Here is a 19,525-nt window from a genome sequence, read left to right on the forward strand (position 1 = left end):
TTCCAAGTTCGGCCACCCTCACCCCAGTCCTTGAAGACTTGACATATGTCAAGACTTCTGAGAGGGTTTTCTTGTTTCCATCCAAGCATGTGAATTGCCAGAGAACAAGAATAGTGTAGAACCTCTTGCATTGTGCTTTACACATGGTGGATATCCAAAAACTGTTAAATCCATGAATGATGTGCAAAACTGGATCAGAGGCTGTGATACAAGGATGTTAGTGGCACAGACTTATCTTGGAGAACCCCTCAAGCCTCCTTAGAGTTCAGCAGTCAAAACCCAATAATTTTAGTTACTCCTATTGATATGAATTTATGATAGTGTTTTATTTTCAAAATGTCATTAAATTAACTACAGACAATGTTCTACCCTCTCACGTTTTTAGCTATTTATTTTGGGGAACCTATTAAAAAGCAGTTTCTTTTCCAGAGATAGCTGTTTGGGACTGTTCTGCTTAGCTGCAGACAGTCCTCTGCGAGTACAGAGGCACCTGCAGGCAACAATTAATCTCAGAACCCCCCACAACAGCCCTCATTTTAGATATTTTCCTTTTTTTTCTTCTTTTCACTTTTCTGTTGTAGGGCAACAGAGAACATCCAAAAATGCTTTGCTTGGCAACTTTCAGGAACAAAACGGGGGCTGAGAGGATTTGTAAGTGCCCAGTCAAGATGCTGTTCCTTAATGTTCAAAGCCCCCAATGCCTTTCACGCTTGAAATCCGTTCACTCCCAATCTTCCTACCTAATGCATTTCCGAAATCTGGGATATCTATCAACACCTCCGAATTGCTTGGGGTCTCCAACTGGACTGCGGAAGAAGTGTAGTAAAAAGTTAAATTTTTTTCCCTTGGAAAATTCATCTCCGCGGGTCTATTAGTGAGGCAAGAGAAATTAAGTGGCTCCTGGTCATCGTGCAGAAATTTTCTCGCGCGCCTTAAAATAGAACCACCGCAAAAATAAATAAATAAATAACCCCCCTTGGAACAGCACCGCCCAGTTTGCAGGCGGAGCCGGAGAGGGAAGGGTGGGTGGGGCTGGTCAGGTGGGCGGGGCCTGGAGAGGCCCTGCGAAACCGCCGCTCCCGGATTTCCTCGGTCACCCACGTGTTCCGCGTGGGGACTCCCTCGTTTTGCAAGAGCCGAGGGACGAGCCGGAAGGCCGCCGTTCGCGCCCCTCTGGCTGCAGAAATTATTGTCACACATTTCAAACGCACAATTTCCATGCCTCGCTCGTTCCCGGCTCTCTCGGTCCGGCACCTTCACAGCCGGCAACGGCCCAGTCACCAGTCACCACAGTAGCGGCCGCACCCCCAGTTCCCCAGGCCGGCCCGCCCACCTCAGACCCCGGCCCCCCAGAGCCTGACGCGAGCCGAGCGGTGCGAAGGGGGCGGGGATAGGCCGCGCAGGGGGCGGGACGGCGCGGCAGAGCGTTAGGGCACGTGAGGGCGCAAGGCCCAATGGTAGGGCGCCGTTGAGGGCGGCGGGGCGGAGCTTGAGGCGGCGCCTGGCGGGCCGGGGCGGGCCGGGGGAGGGGCGGAGAGACGCCGCCGCCGCTGCCGCCGCCGCCGCCGCCGCCGCCGCGGCTGCCGCAGCCTCTGAGAGCCTGGAAAAGGGGAAGCGAGAGCGAGCGAACGACTCAGTCCCCGGGCGGCGGCGGCGGCAGTGGCGGCGGCGGCAGCCGGGGCGGCGCGACGGCCGGGGCGGGGGCACTGCTGCGGCGGGGTCAGGCGGCGGCAGGGGCAGGAGCGGCGGCGGCGGCGGCCCGCACTAGCCATGCCGAATAAAACCAAGAAGGAGAAAGTGAGTGGGGCCGGGGCCGCCGGGACGGGCCGCGGCGCTGGGGGTGGGCGGTCGGGGGCGCAGGTGCGGCGGGCCGGTCGCCAGCCTCGCGGCCGCGAGGAACGCCGAGCCGGGCGGCGAGCGGAGCGGACCCGCGACGCCTGCAGAACTGCGTGCGCCGGAGCGACGGCAGGGCTTCGGGCTGGGCTCCGGGGCTCGGCTCGCGCTGCTGGCGCGGCGGCTTGCGCTCTCAGCGGCCTGGGTGCGCTGCCTCAGGTGGAGCTGGAGCGTGTCAGGGTGGCCCCAGAAATCCTCGCTCCCAGGTGCGGGTGGGCACGAAAGGGCTGCGAGGTGGTCCTTTGGAAACGCCAGGAGCACTGGATGGACTTGGGCTTCTCTGTCGCTGCTTAAAGTTTTCAACCCCGAATACTGACGAAGGAAACCAGAGAATCCGAATTTGGGTGGGTGGGGTGTAGTATCGCAGTACTGTATCTTTAAACAGTATGACGTAAATTTCCTGACGGTGTGGATTAAAACCACCAGAACCTCTAGTAAAATTATATAAATCAGTTTTGAAACTGCATGTAGTTTATCTGATGCTTAACAGTCTAAAGATTGAGAAAATTAATTGCTTTTGTTTGATGTTTCCCAGGAACCACCAAAACCAGGGAAGAGTGGGAAAAGTTCAAAAGAAGGACAAGACACAGTAGAATCAGAGGTAATGGTCTTCAGATATTCACTTGAGTTTTTCATGAACAGCTTTTAATTTAAAATATGAAAACTGGGGGTGAGCCTCCTGCTGTGGCACACACTTATAATCCCTGATCCAGGGGCTGGGGTGGGGGACTGAGGCAAGATTGCAAGTCAAGGCCAGCCTCCATAAATTAGTGTACCCTGTCTCAAAAAAAAAAAAAAAATTAAGGGGTGGGAATGTAGCTCAGTAGGACCCTTGGGTTCAATTTGAAGTATTACCCCACCCCCCCAAAAAAAACCCCAAGCATAATAAAACCCAGGGTCTTCAACAAAAGTTGTTTATCTGTGGAACTGGTATTTTTTAGTTCATTTTCCACCTCAGCCCTAGCAGCCCTCCTGTGAAAGGGGTGCCTTTGACTGGAATTCCTTTTAGCCTTGGAGATCCCCCCCCACCCCGCCCTCCACCTTTGCAAGCTGCCAGGTGGCTTTCTGAGGGGCTTCTGTCACCCTTGTTCTTCTTGGTGCAATCTGCTCCTGGTATTCTGGGAAAGCTTCCTTTTTCTGTTGTTGGCTGGTTGCTTAGCCTTTTTCAACCCAGTAGCAGTGGTATTTTTGATATACCTAGTTTGGGTATTTTTGTACTCTTGTATTTCTCCTCTCCTCCCTCCTCCACCTTTTTTGGTGAGTTGACTTTTTTTTTTTTTTTTTTTTTTTTTTTTTTTTGGCTTATAGTCTTTGGTCCCATTTAAGAGTTGGAACCCTTATGTCTACCTGCTGAAGTCTGTGTTCCTTGACATGGTTGCGCCTTGAGAGGATTTTCAGAGTCACCACTTTCCTTTGCCTTTTCTTCCTTGTGACTAATTGTCAGGAACTAGAACACCTAGGGCCAAGGGTCCAAGAGACACATAGGCCCAGACAGAGCTGGTAGGTCCTTTTGAATGCATTCATAGTGTCAGTTCTCCAGGCCTGGATCATGGAGGTCCCTGGTCTTAGCGTAGATGACATTAACTTTGTGAGCATCAGACCCTTTCCTATAAACTAAATTAGTAGTTAAGTTCTGCCTGGGAAGTACAGTAGACTTTTTTTTAGCCCCAGGTTATCTTTTCTCTGTCATTTGGTATATTCTAAGCCTCCCTCCTCAGCAGCAGGTGGTTCATTCTAGCAAATCTGTTGCCCTGCCTAGAGCAAATAGTAGAACTGGAAAATGTTCCTTAAGTACCAATAGTTCAGATTATTTGTGCCAGTCTTTCCCTAGCCTTTCTTTACAGCAATCAAGTTTTACTGTGGCCTGCTTGGATTTGACTTGCTTACTTCCTGTGCCACCCTTATGAGAGTGTAGATCACATAGTTGCTCTGCAGGGGTGCATGTAGCATGCTTTCTTTTTCAGTGTGTTGCTTTCATTAAAACTGCTAAGACTTCCTACTGTTCCCCAAACCTTTCTTGCTAATATACCTGTCTTCCCTTGCTGTTAGGATCACAAAGAAATATCAATCTGCACATTTATTTTATTCCCATTTTAGTGGAAAGAACTTGGCTATAAAAATGAATAATGTTAACTTTGAACCTGAAAAATCCATCAGTAATTCAAAGATGCCAAAACTGCTGCTGTGTGTGTTTGTGAGATGAACTGGGTTCTTAGGCTGTCAGTTGAGTAGACTAGAGTGGCCTGCAGTGTCTGAGTGTGATGCCCCACTTGTCTTTTTGTATTTTTTCTAGTGCTACTGTCTAGGAGCTGGAGCCACAGAGTTGAAATTACCACTGAAAAACACTGAAATATTGGGTCCTTCACTACTTCCTCATAAGGAGACCAGAGGCAGCATGGCACATTAAGCATGACACTGTGTCGTTATCTTGCAGGAGTACAAACTGAGGCTCTTCAGTTCATGTGAACTTTGAGTTGACTCTGTTTGATTGTTGCTTCCCCCCCTCAGCTCACTGCTTCACTTCTAGTTCCACCCACTTACCAAATATGATTGACTCACGCAGGTGAATTGAACCATTTCTGCACACATTTCTCCTCTTATGTCTCTCAGTGTTACTCTGGATTTGAATATTTTAACCAGAACAATTTAAATAGATTTGATATTCCCATGTTGCTTTTCAAGCCTTTCTGATATCACATCACCTTCACAAGCACTCCTGGAGGCACACACAAGAGTCCCATTCCAGGGCAGACCAGCCAGGTTTGGGAAATATTTCCAGCAGAGAAAATATTCCAAGATCTTGGCCTGTGGCTGACTTAATATGCTACCTCTAGTGTGTAATGCGTCCTTGTGCTTTGGAATCCTGGAATCCTGGCTGGCTGTCTTCTAGCCTCACAGCAGATCAGGTAGCACCTGGCTTATGTTGTGGAACGCCTTTTGGTTAGAACAAGAGAACATTAGATGGCATGGGTGTTTCATAAGATGAAGTGTGGGGGAGAGAATAGAGTAGGACAGTGACAGTATTTCAGCCTGGGGGTTAGAAAATAAAAAAACAAAAATGCCATAAGTGACACTGCTTAACTTTTGTGACCCAGTTGAGTAGGTTGTGCTTTTCTTCAGAAATTCCTCTGACAAGATGTACAGCAGGATATATCTTTCAGGGTGACAAAACATTAAAGGTCATACTGGCTTCTGAGCAACTTTTGCTCATTGTAGAAATTTCTACTTAAGTGACATTGGTATATCCCCCTCCCCGCCCATCTTTCAAATAGAATGTTTAAATTTGACTTGTTACTTATCCACAATTTCTGGAAATAAAAGTTTCTGTCTTGCACTTGCTCTTGGTTTATTTTATAGCACACCTTTAAGGAATGGGGCCACAACTGTGTTCCTTGGTCACTTGAAGTTGGAAAATGTTGTGGATGTAGACAGAGGGAACATGTTTTTGAGCAGCTGATCTCAGGAACATTTGCCTCAAGAAAAGCATGACTAGGCACATTTTATGAACATTTCGAATCTTCAGAAATTGCTCTGAGATCCTCAAGTTCATTTTATAGGGTCAGACCAGAGGATGTTGTTGCTGCATTGTTTTGTTTTTTCATTTGTGTACTGGGTCCAGAGTTGCATTTTCAGAAGTGTTAATGCTTTCTCTGAAGTACTTTGCTTTCTGCTCACTAAAGGTGGTTTGGTACTGTCCCCTGGTCATGTGTTTTGCTTGTCTGAACAGTCCTTTCCAACCAGGAAGCTTATTTGGACACTTACCTTTAGGAATGACTTCTTTCTCTGTATAATTTGTGCTTTTTACATTCCATTGCCACCACACCCTGGCTTTCCAGCGATAGGGAGTCAGACTTGCCTGAAGTTATATGGTTCTAGGTAGTAATTTTAATTTTATAAATTAAAATTGAAATTTTAAAATTTGTTAACTAATAATATACCCATTACATGTTATGTATCTTTTCAAAATGCTTTTTGACTTTCCCTTCATTGCTTCTGTAGCAGGAGTTTTCTCTTGAGTTGTGGGATGAGGGCCGTAAGAGTCATTTGGGGAAAGTGGTATGGTGGTGTAGCTGCCTCCAGGGAGATTCCCCTCCATGAAAAACCAAAGCCACCATCTGTAGACTGGGTCCTGAGCTTCAGGCTTCCACTGGGGTCTCCTGTACCTCATTTTCCATCACTCTTTCCAGCATTTTTCCATACAACTCTCAACTGAAATCCGGAGAGGACCAAAAGAAGTCCTCTTAGTACTTGAAAAATCCCTTTTGAGAGTCCTATGTAATAATTATGTAGGAATGGAATTCCCCACTCCTAATTGTCATGCCTAGGTTCGATCTTCCCAGCCTCCCACCATTCTTGCCCAGAGCCCAGGTATGTAGGAAGGTAGAGGCTATGCAGTGGATCATCAGTGCAAGTGTAGAGCTTGGGAGTTAGGAGGTTCTGCCCTGAGCTTGCTGCCCTTGGGACCTCTACTGTGAGCCCTGGCTTCTGCTCTTGTCCATGTATAAGCTGCACAGCTGGTAGACACCCAGTGCCCTGTGGGACCACCACAGCTCCAGACCAAGGGTCTCAGTGTCTACACTGGACATGTGGGACCATCCTGGGGTTCTGTGTTTTGTTGAAGGTTCACAGTCTCCTGGCTTACCCACTAGGTGACAGTAACAGGCAAAAATGCATCTAGGCATTGCTGTCTCCAGGAGGACAGTCCCCCTGCTGAGCTGCTGCAGGAGAAAACCCTTCCTTCACACAGTGTGTGCGTTTGCCTGCAAAGCAGGACTGGCACACTCACCTGGTTATGCTGGCTCCTGGAGAATAGCAGTGTCCAAGCAGAGGGAGAGCATTCCTTACACTCTTCAATTGTTGAAAACCCCACAGAGTTTTTGTTTAGATGGGTTATATCTGTCTATTGATATTTTTCAAATTAGAAATTAGAACAAGGTTTTTAAATGTTAATTCATCTAATGATAACTCCCATTACACATTAACAAATGTAACATTTGTATGAAAAACAACTTGAAAAAATTCAGAAGAGTCATTGCTCTGGTTTTGCAAATCTACGTTGATATCACATATGTAGCCTGTGAAAAGTTCTATATCATGGTGGCTCAAAGGATGAGACAGGTCCTAGTGTTATGAAAACAATTTTGACCTCTTGGACTCTGGAAAATGCCTAAGGGGACCACACTGAGAGAGCTTCAGACCATGCTTTGAGGACCTCTGTTTTAGAATACTTTTTCCATCTTCTATTCCTGAACGCTTTATCTTTTTAGCTCCAACTTGAACTCATCTATTCTGAAACTTAAGGGATGCTTTTTTTGTTTTTATGTGGTGGGGATGTAGCTCAGTGGCAAGTGCTTGCCTGGCATGTGCTAAAGCCCAGGGTTCACTCCCCGGTACTACCAAAAAGGGGGCTGAGTTCCTATCTTGGACCATGTTTTTTTTTTGTCTTCTAAACTTGGGTAGTAATTATTTGCTGCATTAATTGTAATTCATGTTGGCTTCAACCACCTTTATTTACCCATAACTTGCCTCCTCAACTAGAGGAAACCCCATGGACAGTTTTAAATTGATTCCTCTTTATACTTGCCATGTATACTAGGCTATGGAGTTAAGAAAAATTTGGTTGGTGGATTTTAAAAGTGTTCAGGAAAAAGGAGAACTTCAAATCAATTAGGTTGCTGATTTTTCTGATGCTTATAAATTGGCAAAAAAATCTTTTGTTTAATGGGATATTGTGTATATATGCACACAACCTAGAGGGACACATCCAACTAAGCTTCTTGTGACTGGATGACTTTGTTCTTTGCTTGTGTTTTTTTTTTTTCCCCTGTAATGTACAATTTACTTTTAAAAAATAAAAATTATTTAAAAAACCTGAAAAAAAAATCTTTTGTTTAAAAGGTTTTTTTTCTTGGGCCGGGGTTGTGGCTCAGTGGTAGGACACACTGGGTTCGATCCCTGGCACCATGTAAAAATAAAAACAGATAAAATAAAGATATTGTATCCATCTACAACTAAAAAAAAAATTTAAAAAGGTTTATTTCTTTATTACCTTTTTGATAGCCTAAGGGAATTTCACTGCAGACTGTTCATTTATTGTTATTTGTTTTAAATAAGCAACACTGGGGCTGAGGATGTGGCTCAGTGGTAGAGCACTTGCCCGGCATGTGTGAGGCACTGGGTTCGATCCTCAGCACCAAATGTAAATAAATACATAAATAAATAAATGAAAGAAAAGATCCATTGATAACTAAAAATATTAACAAATAAGTAAAGAACATTATACTAATGCAGAAAATTGTGATACTTAAAACTTTTTGTAATGTCTTGTGACAGTTTTAAGAAAGAGTATTTTTTTTTTTTTTTTTAATATTTATTTTTTAGTTTTCGGCGGACACAACATCTTTGTTGGTATGTGGTGCTGAGGATCGAACCCGGGCCGCACGCATGCCAGGCGAGCGCGCTACCGCTTGAGCCACATCCCCAGCCCAAGAAAGAGTATTTTTAGTTTGCTTTTACATACTTTGTAGAAAAAGAGTAGTCTTATAAGATCTTGCTAATATGGTCTCATAAGCTATTTAATTTAAAACATTTCAAAAGAGGATATCCATTGAAATATGTTTCCTAATTTAAATTTATTTGGGGATTGTTCCTCAGTGGAATGTATTTTTAGTATGTTTTGTGAGGTGGATAGAGTGAGATATGGCTTTGTTTTGAGCATCTCTGGCCCTGCGCAGGTCTGTATTGAGGATCTGTGAGGATCAAAACAATACACACAGTCCTGACCTGCTAAGAACTGAAGTTGACTGTTGCATTATTTGTGACATGTGACACCTGTTGCCTCTGGACGTAAGTGTACTTGGGAGTAAGTTGACCCCCACCCCCATTCAGTGAGACTGTCATCACTGAATGGATGGGACAGGATGGCACCCATCCCATGGAAGTAGCCCACTGGAGCTTTGGGTAAGAACCTCAGGTGCTTGAAAGCACCTAAGCAGACACAGGCTCTGTGCTGAGCTGTGGCATTCAGAGAGCGCTTTGTGTGGTGGGTCAGGCTGCAGACACAACCACTGAACACTCCTCTTCCCCTCAGCAGCCTAGGAGGAGATCATGGAGAGGAGGGTAGGAAGCAGTCTTCAGTTGTCTTGGTGGTGAGGAAGCTAAGAGTTCCTGTATTCAGGCAGCTGCTGAGCCCTGCCTTGCAGCAATGGGGACGTTTCCACCTGCCCTTGTGGAGTTGCTGGCGGCCAGCCAACCACCAGCATGGATCCTGGCAGTGTCTTCCTAAGGCAAGGGGAGTTTGTCTGCAAGAACTCAGTCATGAGAAGAGTCTCCAGTGTTTCCTTGAATGTTGGGAACCTGCCCAAGTCAGGCTTGGCACCACGCTGTGTTTAATCTCCATGAATTTTTCTATCAGGGAGTTGTGATAAGCCAAGACTTCCCTGTACCCTTCTTGATCAGGTTTCAGATGTGTTGTAGTGAAGTGGTGCCTCCTGGTCCAAATAGGGTTGTCGTTTTTGTTTTATCCACTTGGGGGAGGCAGAGAACAAGCATAGAATTTAAACTTCAGGGGGAAAATGCTTTAATTTGAGGACACCTAGTATTTTTCTTCATCTTCTGCATGTTGAGGGCGTGCATACACGTTTTAAGATGAGGTTTATGGTCACTGCCTTAAAAAGAGTGGGTTTTAGACACCTGGAGCCTGCAGGTATTAGTTAGTACTGATCAAATGTTGGGTTTTTGCCCAGCAAAAGTTTATATCTAAGTAATGTCAAAGTACCTCAAAGCTTTGAAGGTGTTAGAATGCTCCAGAAAAGTATTAGACATTCTTTTTAGCAATTTTATTTAAATCTAAACTAGTGAAAATGAAATTAAAAGTTTAGTTACTTAGGGCACTAGGCACATGTTAGCCACACGTGGCTAGTGGCTGTTTTGATAGCCCACAAATATAGAACATTTCCAGCTTTCCAGAAAGTTATCTGGGACAGAGCTGCCTTGGGACCCTAACAAGTTCTCCAAAACCAATTCTAACATGAGCATCTTTAATTTATCTATTGTTAGCATTATTTGTAATATTAAATACCAAATTTCAGGTTAAATTTAAAGCAAAAGAAGACAAATAAATTGGCAGAAGAGGAGGAAGTAGATAAAATTCAGGAAAGGAGGAAGGCAAGGAGTAAAGGGGGCACCTTGATGAGGAAGGGAGCTGCATCTGCCTTTCGGTTCATGACAGCCTGCCCAGAGCCACACATGAGGAAGACTTTAAGTCAGGTTCCAGGGAGCCCAGGAGGCCTCACTTTCTTCCAGTTATTCTTAAAGACAGTTTCTCTTATGTATTTGTTTTTGGGTCAGATATCACACATGGCTAATAATAGCACAGTACAGAAGTATGTGGCTCCTCCTGCCCCTGCCCTGGTGCTTCAGGTGGTCCGGGTGTCTCACCAAGGAGGCCACATTCCTAGTGGGGCCCGAATGTCCAGGGTCTCTTTGGAGTATTTTGTTTAGCTCAGGGAAAGCAGCACCATGGCTGGGGGCAGCTCTGGGTCAGACACCTGTTGCTCCCTCAGGGTTCTCTCCTGGTATGTTTTCTTTCCTTTGTCTTGGCCATTCTCTAACTTTGCCTCCCTCCAGTGACCCAGAAGGTACTTCTGGGGTTCAGCCCCCAAGACAACACATCCCTGCATGATGGAGTCACCCCCAGTGAGGCACAAAAACTGAGTACTGTGAAGCAGGAATGTTCTGAGTGTGCTTATTACATTGGGCCTAAGCAGTGGCCCTTGGGCTCTCATCACCTCAGTTATAGCTAAATCTGTCCTCATGAGTCTTCAGGCCCCCTGATAGGTAGGGCCACCCTTGGCAACCTGTGTGCGGAGAGCAGAGGCTGCTCAGGTAGGTAGAATGGTCTTCACATGAGCACAGTGTTAAAGGTTGGAGTGGAATCTTAAGGACCCCGTGGCGCAAAGAACATTCTAGCCCAGGGCAGCAGCTAGTGCAAACGTCCTAAGGTAGAGTGAGCTTGGCATGTCCACTGGAAAATCTGTGTGGCTGAAGAGAAAGTGATGGGAAGGGTGTGGGAGGATGGAGGAGAGGTGGGTTCAGCAGACTGGAGCAGGATCTTGCAAGCAATACTAGAAGGGTTTTGGGGTTTTGTGCTGAAGGTGATGGGCAGCCATCACCTTGGAACAGGGAGGTAGAATGCTGTGATTTCAGTATGTACAGATGTCTTGCAGGCTGCTCTGTGGGGCAGCTGCAGAAGTAGAACAGGGCCACAAGCTTGAGGACTGAGTGGTTCTTCCTTCATAGGAGAGTGAGGTACTGGCACAATAGCCAAAGGCTCTGGACTTGGTGGACTTGTCAGCTGACCACTTGTTTTAGAGATTTTGGCGGGAGCTGGCTCTCAGGCTTTTGACCCTCAAGGGCCAGAATGTGGAGACTTTTCCCTGAGGAGCCAGCTCCAATACTGGCAGCCTCAGTTTTCCTAGTCAGTTTGCTTCTGTGGAGACTAATTTTTTCCAGTTCCGAGTTCTGTAAAGATGCTGCAGGAGAAGAAGATGCTATGGGAAGATTAGTATCAGATGGAAAGTGAGTCTCCTGCTCTGTACTCCTCCTCTGCTCTGCCAGGTTTCCACATCCTAGACTCTGGGGGTGCCTGGAGTCAGATCAGTCTCCCCTGGGTGACTTCCAGGTCAAAGCCACACCTGTGGAGTTAATTTATCTTGTTGCACCAGTGTCCCTGGAGGTCATAGCTCTCTTGAGCCTTCCTTATCACTAGGAATGAGGCTCAGAGTTGTGTTGATACTTGTAAGCTCTTTGAAGACCTTAATCAAGGACAGTGCTCCTGTTCTTTCTCTCCTTCTGCCTTTCAGCTAGGAATTGATGGCATAGAAAAAACTTTTCTGTGAAGAGCCAGAGAGTGAAAATTCTAAGCTCTGTGAGCCTGTAACATCAGTCTCTGAGCAACTACTCAGCTCTGCTGTTGTTTCGAGGAAGCAGCTTTAGACAGTGGTAAACAAATAAGTGCCATGTTCTAATAAAACTTATTTTCAGATGTAGCCCAGGGGCTACAAATTACAGGAACGCAGGTAAGGGTCATCATTGACAAAGTGTCTGGCAAGAGAGTGGTCTTACTGTCACCCTGAGAGTCTGTCCTAGGACCCTTCTCTGAAATCAGCGCTAGTTACTTCAGTGAAAGAAGTATCTTTTGAATTTGGCTTCATTTGCCACCTAGAAGCTGTTGAGAGACCAGTGATTGCATCCTGCCCCCATTGAACAATAAACACCTTACAACTTGTTGTGAATTTTTGAATTTTGAGTTTGAATGAAGGGAATGAGCTGCTTGTGTAGTGTAGTGATCCCTTATATGGTAAAATGTCTGGTAGTGAGGCTTTGTCATAAAGCCAGTTGCCTGATGTGCTGTTTGAATGAATAATTTCAAGGTGTAGAAACTAGCAAACACCTGTGTAATCTGCTGCCTAGATATTATTATTATTTTTTTTTTACTCCAACTTATATGAGACTGTAGACATCTGGCTACAGAGGAGCTTGTGGGGAGTCCAGTGACCTCCGGGTACCTAAACATTCAGGCATGATATGTTTCATGTTAGAAGCTTTTCCTGAGAGTGAGGGAATCCTCTAACATCTTGTTCCTGTCCTCAGGTAGCCTTGCCCCATGGCTGTCGGAAACACTTGGGGAGTAAGCCTTGTACTCCTGACACAAGCAGTGTGCAACGGGGACCACAGAGCAATGAGCTAACTCCTCGGGCTGCCTGAGCCCAAACATAGATAGGGTCATGGGTCTGCCTGGGTAGTACCTCGCCCTACCTCACCACAGGACCAGCTGCTCCACTTTCCCTTTTCTCAAGACCCCTCCCCATTCATGTGACTCCTGCAGCCCTAGGGCCCAGGTGCTTAGTCAGGAGGCCCTGAGAAGGGCAGAGGGTGGAGGCTTCCATTTTATGGTGTAGCTTTCATTGATGTGGCCGCTGAGGACCTCAAATACATCTCAGCATCCCAAAGTTGCCCTTGGTATCCCAGCAATGCAGCTACTTTGCAGACAGGTGGGGACTGGGGTACTCACTGCAGTGGCTTCAAGTGAAGGGAGAAGGTCAGCCATTTTGACCTGTGTGATAAATAATACGGCATTGAGCAGTGGTGCACGCCTGTAATCCCAGCTCCTCGTGAGGCTGAGGCAGGAGGATTGTGGGTTCACAGCCAGCCTCAGCAACAGCAAAGTGATAAGCAACTCAGTGAGACCCTGTCTCTAAATAAAATAGGGCTCGGGATGTGGCTCAGTGGTCGAGTATCCTGGGTTCAATCCCCGGCACCAAAAATAAATAAATAATACTGCATTGATCAATGATTTTCCAACATTGAGCCAAAGGAAAGGAGCTGAAGTGAATCCTGAGGCTTCTCTCACCCCATGAGTAACAGGTAAAAGCAGAACTACCCATCACTTACATTCCAGCAAAGTGGTAGTAAAGAGAGAATCAGATATTTTTTAGAATTAGCCCAGTCAGGTAGCACAACAGTGTCATACTTCTTGACAAAAATTAATTTTAAGATGGATGCCTAGTTTTTATTTTATGAGGAACTCCTAACCTATAGAAGGTCTTATTGTCACCTTGAGAGTCTGTTCTGGGACCCTTCTCTGAAATCAGTGCTGGTTACTTCAGTGAAAGAATCATCTTCTGTATATTTCATCTGCCATCTGGAAGCTGTTGGGAGGCCAGTGATGGGACCCTGCCTCATGAGCGACCTGCTGTTGCTCACTTAGTGTTCAGGGGAACAGTGGCCCTCCCACCCCCAGGCACCTTGCTGGCACTTATGGCACCCTTGCTGTTTGTGACAGCAGGGCTGCAAGAATCCAGAACATGCAAACCCATGCCCATTAAGCAGTCTCTCTTCCTCCCCTGCCCTCAGTCCCTGGTGGCCACCAATCTCTCAGTGGCTTTACGTGCTCTCTATTTCTTACCAACGGATCATGCACTGTGTGGCCTTCCATGTCTAGCTTCTTCCACTCAGCACTGTGTCCAGGCTTAGTCCTGTTGGGCCCTGTATCAGGGTTTCATTCCTCCTCGTGGCTGAATCCTATTCCGTGGTAAGGACAGATAGATTTTATTTTATCTGCTGATGAATGCGTGGTTTGTACCTCTCACCTCCTGTGAACCCTGCTACTGTGAGCATTGTGTACACACTTTTGTTTGAGCACCTGTTTTTAGTTCTTTGGGGTATATACCTGTAAGTGGATTGCTGGGTCACATGATAATTCTGTGTTTGACTTATTGAAGCCCCCAAACTGTTTTCCACCTGTCTTACAGGAAAAAGTGTGACAAACACCCAAAGCCACCAGCAATGCACAGGGTTCCAGTTTCTCCACAGATTGCTACAATTATTATTTTTCACTTTTAAAAAACAGTCATGCTGCTATGAAGTAAGGTGCTGGTGTAATTTCCCCGTGGAAAGGTCCTGGCTCATGTCTAACCCACTGACTTGTGTGTCACATCACACTATTTTGATTAAAATATTCCACTTATGTATGATATATGAAAATGCATTCTACTGTGATGTATAACTAGTTAGAACAAAAAAAATCTATCCTTAAAAATTTATCTTTTAAAAGTTCTTAATCAACATACAAAAACAGACTTTGGGAGGACAAGCAATTTGGCATCGTTGGAACCCACATGTGTGCTGTAGTTGGGACAGCCAACTGGGGGACAGATCTAGAGGTAAGAGTCAGGGGGCAGTGTAGTAGTCAGCCAGCCCCACAGCTGGCACCTGAGTACTGCAGAGGAAACCGACGAGACATGGTTCCTGCTCTCTGAAAGTTGGACAGGTCTTGTAGAGGCAGACTGTGACTTGAGGCACGGCATCAGTTCAGGGCAGCACCTTGAGAATGTCAAGGACAACGTGGCTGAGTCTGACTCCTGTGAGGAAGTGGGGGATGTTGAACAGAAGTGGCACTTGAGCCAGGACCGAGGGTTGAGCGTTTCAGAAGCTTTCAGAGAGATGGAAATGTTGGAAGGGGAGGAGGACATTTCATGTAGAAGGACCAGGTGTTGAAACAGGATGTGTTGGAGAACATTCTCGACCCTGAGCTGAGCGTAGCCTGGCATGCCTGAAACAAAGATTCAGCAGGGGACTCTGGTAGCAGAATATGAATAGGGTTGCGGCAAAGGCTGGGCTCTTCCATTGCACTGGTCTAGTCTAGAGGTGAGGGCTTGAACCCGAGAGAGGAGTAAAGGTTTCTCGTATACACAGAAGTGGAGGGAAAAGTGTGACAAACACCCAGGTCCTTGTCACCCATCTTCGTGAGGAGGCCAGTGATACAGCTGGTCCCCCTGCGCTTGCCGCCCATTCCCCTCCTCTGACTGCTGAGGCCCATCTCATCCTGGTCATACCACATCCTTCAACCAGGCCTCTTTATCCTGAACATGCCTTGGCTATGAGTGTGCTCACGGGGGCCAGCGTGACATTTCAGTACGTGCAGCAGGGCCTTGGTCACATTCAGCCTCTCTTTACCCCCTCTAGTGATCCCTCTTCTACATTCAGGCCAGCTTTATTTAACTTCCACAATGAGAGAACATGTGGTATTTGTCTTTCTATATCTGGCTTTTTTCCCAATGTCCTTGTTTCATTCCATGTTGTTGCAAACGATAGGGTTTTATTATTTATGTCTGAATAATATTCCATTGTGTATATGTCATATTTTCTATATCTGTTCATACGCTTAGGTACCTAGGCTGATTCTGTATCTTAAATTATTGTAAATAGTGCCACAATAGTCGTGGGCATGCAGGTATTTCTCTGGTATGCTGATTTCATTTCCTTTGACTTTATACTCAGAAGCGGGATTGCTGGATCCTACAATAGTTCTGTTTTTAGTTTATTGGGGAACCGCTATCCTATCCTCGGTAACAGTGGCACTATTTCCATTCCTACTAAGTGTGTTCCCTTTTCTCCACATCCTCACCAGCAGTGGTGGTGGTGGTGGTGGTGGCGGCGGTGGTGGCAGGGTTCTTACTAGGGTGAGGTGATATCTCATTGTAATATTTTTATGTATTTGTTGGCCATTTGTATTTATTCTTTTGAGAAGAGTCTATTAAGTCGGTGACCCATTTTTTATTGGATTTCTTGCTCTTTGTTGTTTTTTTACTGTCTTACACATTCTGGATGTTGACCCTCTGTCAATGGATACTTGCAAATATTTCCTCCCATCTATAGGTTGGCTCTTCTCTTTGTTTAATGTTTCCCTTGCTATGTAGAACTTTTTAGTTTTATATAATCCCATTTGTCTCTTTTTGCTTTTATTTCGTGTGCTTTTTGCACTCTTAAAACACAATCATCAGACCTAAAAAAAATACTAAAAAGTTAATGATGAATATTGGAATCACCGCTGCCCCTGCTGCCTTCCTCGATCAGCTGTGTATATTATCAGCTGTTATGTGTCCTACATTTCTCTTTTTAGATCCCTGCTTAGATTTTTTTTTCTTTTCTCAAAGTTTAGTTGTTAAATCAAATTGTTCACACATGTTTGAAGGATGTAATTGTCAACCAAGGGTGATTTCGCCCCCCAGGGCACATTTGGCAGCATCTGGAGACGTTCTTGGTTGTTACAATTTGGGCAGGGGCTGCTTGCTTCTTGTGGGCAGGGGCCAGGACAATGTAAACCTCATACAGTGCAGACTGCAGCCCAAATAACGAAGGATTTCCTGGCCAGATGTTAGCAGCTGCAGTGGAGAGCCTGCCACCGCTCCCCACGCCACGCTCTGCAGAGTGTACCCCTGTGCTGGTCAGCATCTTCCCTTTTCCATTCCATAAAGGCTTGATCAGATTCTGGCTGGAAAACACTTCTTAAATGGCATGTCACAGGATATCATATAGTCTCTGGCTTATAAGTGATGGTAGTTGGGTCAGTCCGTTATCAAATTGCAGAAGGGGAGAATTTTGAGGCTGCAGAGCAGAATTGTTCTCCAGTGTGTGGCGTCAGTGGCAGGTGATGAGGCAGTGCTGGGCTCACCCTGGGACGCAAAGTCCATTGATGGAGCAGGGTCCAAGTGTGGTGACACCATGCACTGTGTGCCGCTGGTGATCACCCCACACTCTGCATCTCATTTTCCTTGTCTGTGAAATAAGGACACTGCAGGGCATGGGAGTGCCTGCAGATTGTGTGCTATTCTGGAAGAGCTGCTCCCAGGAGTCTGCCCTGGCCCCACTTCCCTCCAGGTTATGGCATCACCAAACAGGGCCACAACAGTGTCACTCCCAGGGTCCAGCACAGACGTGCACTGGACAGATATTTGCATGGTAAATAGGAGGACTCTATGTGCATAGTGCTCCCTTGGGGCACTGGCCCTTGCTAGTGTGTTGACCTGATGGGCTGCTTGCTCATAGCTACTCACTTCTCCGGGCACCTTGCCCTTTGTCCTCCACCAGGTGATCCCCTCTGACCTTTTCACTCACTCAGTCTCCTCCCTCCACCTCTTTACAGTGACTGTAGGCAGATGGCTTCATATGGTTCTTTTTTCCCTCTCTCCCTCTGCCCCTCCCTATACAAAATCATCAGACTGGCAGGTGTCTGTACCTCATAGCATCCTTTTCCTCTCCTGCCCTGTTATTCCTGCAGACCCAGGTCCAGGCCTTCCCTGCATAGCCCTTCTCTCAGCTGCAACTCCTTCCTGGGGCCCCATCCCCCCTAGCATCCAGGTACGCCAGCCTTTCTCACCCTAAATTCTTGGAGGCTTTCTCCCCAACCCTCTGCTTCTTCCAGTGCCCTAACTCCTCTTTTCTTTCCAACCAGTTCTTTCAGAAATATTGCTAATCCTCATGGATTCTGCCTTGTCCTCAGTTCTAGTTGCTTCTCCCAGCCCCACTCCAGGAAACTGACCTCGGTCTGCCACAGTCTCTGTGCTGCTGAATCTGGTAGGCGCTTGGCCATTTCAAGGCATTGAAATCCATCCATCCTGAAAGGCTCTCTCTGCCTTCTTCAGGAGACCACGCCCCAGGGTTCTTCCTGCCTTGCAGCTGGACATGAACTCCTCAGCCCTAGGCTGTCTCTTGCCTCTTTTCTCCCTTTGTCATCCTCTGTCTGGGGTGTTCATGCCCAAGACTTCAGGAACCAGTTAGGGACTGTTGACTTCCAAATTTACATCTCCAGCCCAGAGGAGATTTCCTGAGTGCTCACTGGGTGGCAGGTAGCACTGCCCTGGACACTGGGACATGGATGCAAGGGAGGCAGAAGAGATCTTGCTGTCTCTGGAGCAGGGTAGGACAGCCAGCAACCAAGAAAGTAAGCAAAGAGAAATCCTGCTTTTGATTTGTTAATGAGGAAAATAAAATATAATTGGTTCTGGAAGAAGTAGGGAGAAGTACCTTGGCTCCTCACGTATGAGAGCCGGAGTTGCCACAAGGGACTTGAGACTGCACACGCACACTTGAGCTTATTACTTCCCATCTTAGCGGCTTGCCCCATTGTTCACCTGCTAGTAGGGTCTCCCCTGGTTCCCTCTTCTCATTTCACCTAGACACTCTGTCCTCCAGCATTCTTGATTTTACCCTAATATCTCTGACTGTTCCATGTGCCACATTTCCACGGGTTTACATTAAAAGGCAAAGCCTTCCCACAGTTCATTTGCCCACACCCTCTCCTACAGTCTGTATAGAGCTTGGGGCCTTTTAGAAAGCAAGATTTGCTCCTACGTTGCCCTGCCAGACTTTCCTACCTGAGCTGGTGGGTCTGTCTGCTGCTTTGGGAAGCTCCTGCACCTCTGAGGCCTATGTGTGCTTGTCTTTCTCTCTTAGCTTTGGCTTGCCACCATGCTGAGCCTTTGGGGGACCCCCAGAGCTCCTTTCCTTGGGGGATCATCTTTGGCTTGGTGGGTCCCCAAGTCCTCCAAAGAACTGACAGACAGGCCCTGCCCTCCTGGACTCATGGACCTGGTCAGGGAGAAAGGTGTCTATCTCATTGCTGACAGAGGAGAGTAAAAGTACCACATGCTGGGGCTGATGGGTCCACCGTGTGACCCGACACAGGAGCTGACAGTGCCATGTGGGCCCCATGAAGAATGAGTCTAAACATGGTGGAGGGTGGGGCCTGAAGGAACCAGAGTAGTCACTTGGCAAGAGGACAGAAACATGGTGTAGGACATGGCTGGGCAGAGGAAGGTAATTTCTCTGAGGCCAGAAGACCTGGGAGCTGCCACAGTGGGTTAAGCTTAGAGTATGGGAGCAGATTTTCTTTTCCGGAAGTTCACTCTGTTGCCTCCTGAGAGAAGGCTCTGGAGGGGGCTGGGTGGGGAGAGTATGGTAGGGTTCACGGGAGAGGAGCCAGTGGGATGGAGTCTGGGTGATTTTTTATTTCCACAGACGTTAGAAACCTTATCTCAACCTGTTCCCTGTGAGGAGCTTCATTTCCTATGGATTTGTTTTGCTCCTGATTTATAAGTTAGCCAGATCACCAGGTTGTAGTCTTACAAGAGTGGCCACATGAGATGCCCAGTTTATTATCCTGTTGGGGTAGAAGCAGCTATGGAACTGTGTTTATCTATTTTCTACCTATTGTTTATCAAGGTCATTATGTGTATAGCACTGGATTGGGCATTATGGAAAAATAAAAATAAAATTTATGATCTCTTGG

The 19,525-nt window shown here is 46.6% G+C and overlaps 1 protein-coding gene across 7 annotated transcripts in view; it reads left to right on the plus strand.

The window, feature by feature from the left end:
• The first annotated feature begins 1,530 nt into the window (after positions 1-1,530).
• Positions 1,531-19,525, plus strand: part of PPP2R5C (protein phosphatase 2 regulatory subunit B'gamma) — a 147,085-nt gene continuing 129,090 nt past the window's right edge. For 5 of the 7 annotated variants that reach the window (XR_014021876.1, XM_081293411.1, XM_081293414.1 and 2 more), the window contains exons 1-2: positions 1,531-1,797; positions 2,429-2,494. Coding sequence is in view for 6 of the 7 variants with exons in the window: in XM_081293411.1 (XP_081149537.1) it covers positions 1,771-1,797; positions 2,429-2,494 (93 nt within the window). In the remaining variant the exon portion in view is untranslated. The remainder of the gene's footprint in view (positions 1,798-2,428; positions 2,495-19,525) is intronic. The other 2 variants (XM_081293417.1, XM_081293418.1) reach the window with 1 other exon arrangement.

This window comes from Spermophilus citellus (assembly GCF_964194105.1).
Source record: "Spermophilus citellus genome assembly, chromosome: 4".
NCBI lineage: Eukaryota > Metazoa > Chordata > Mammalia > Rodentia > Sciuridae > Spermophilus > Spermophilus citellus.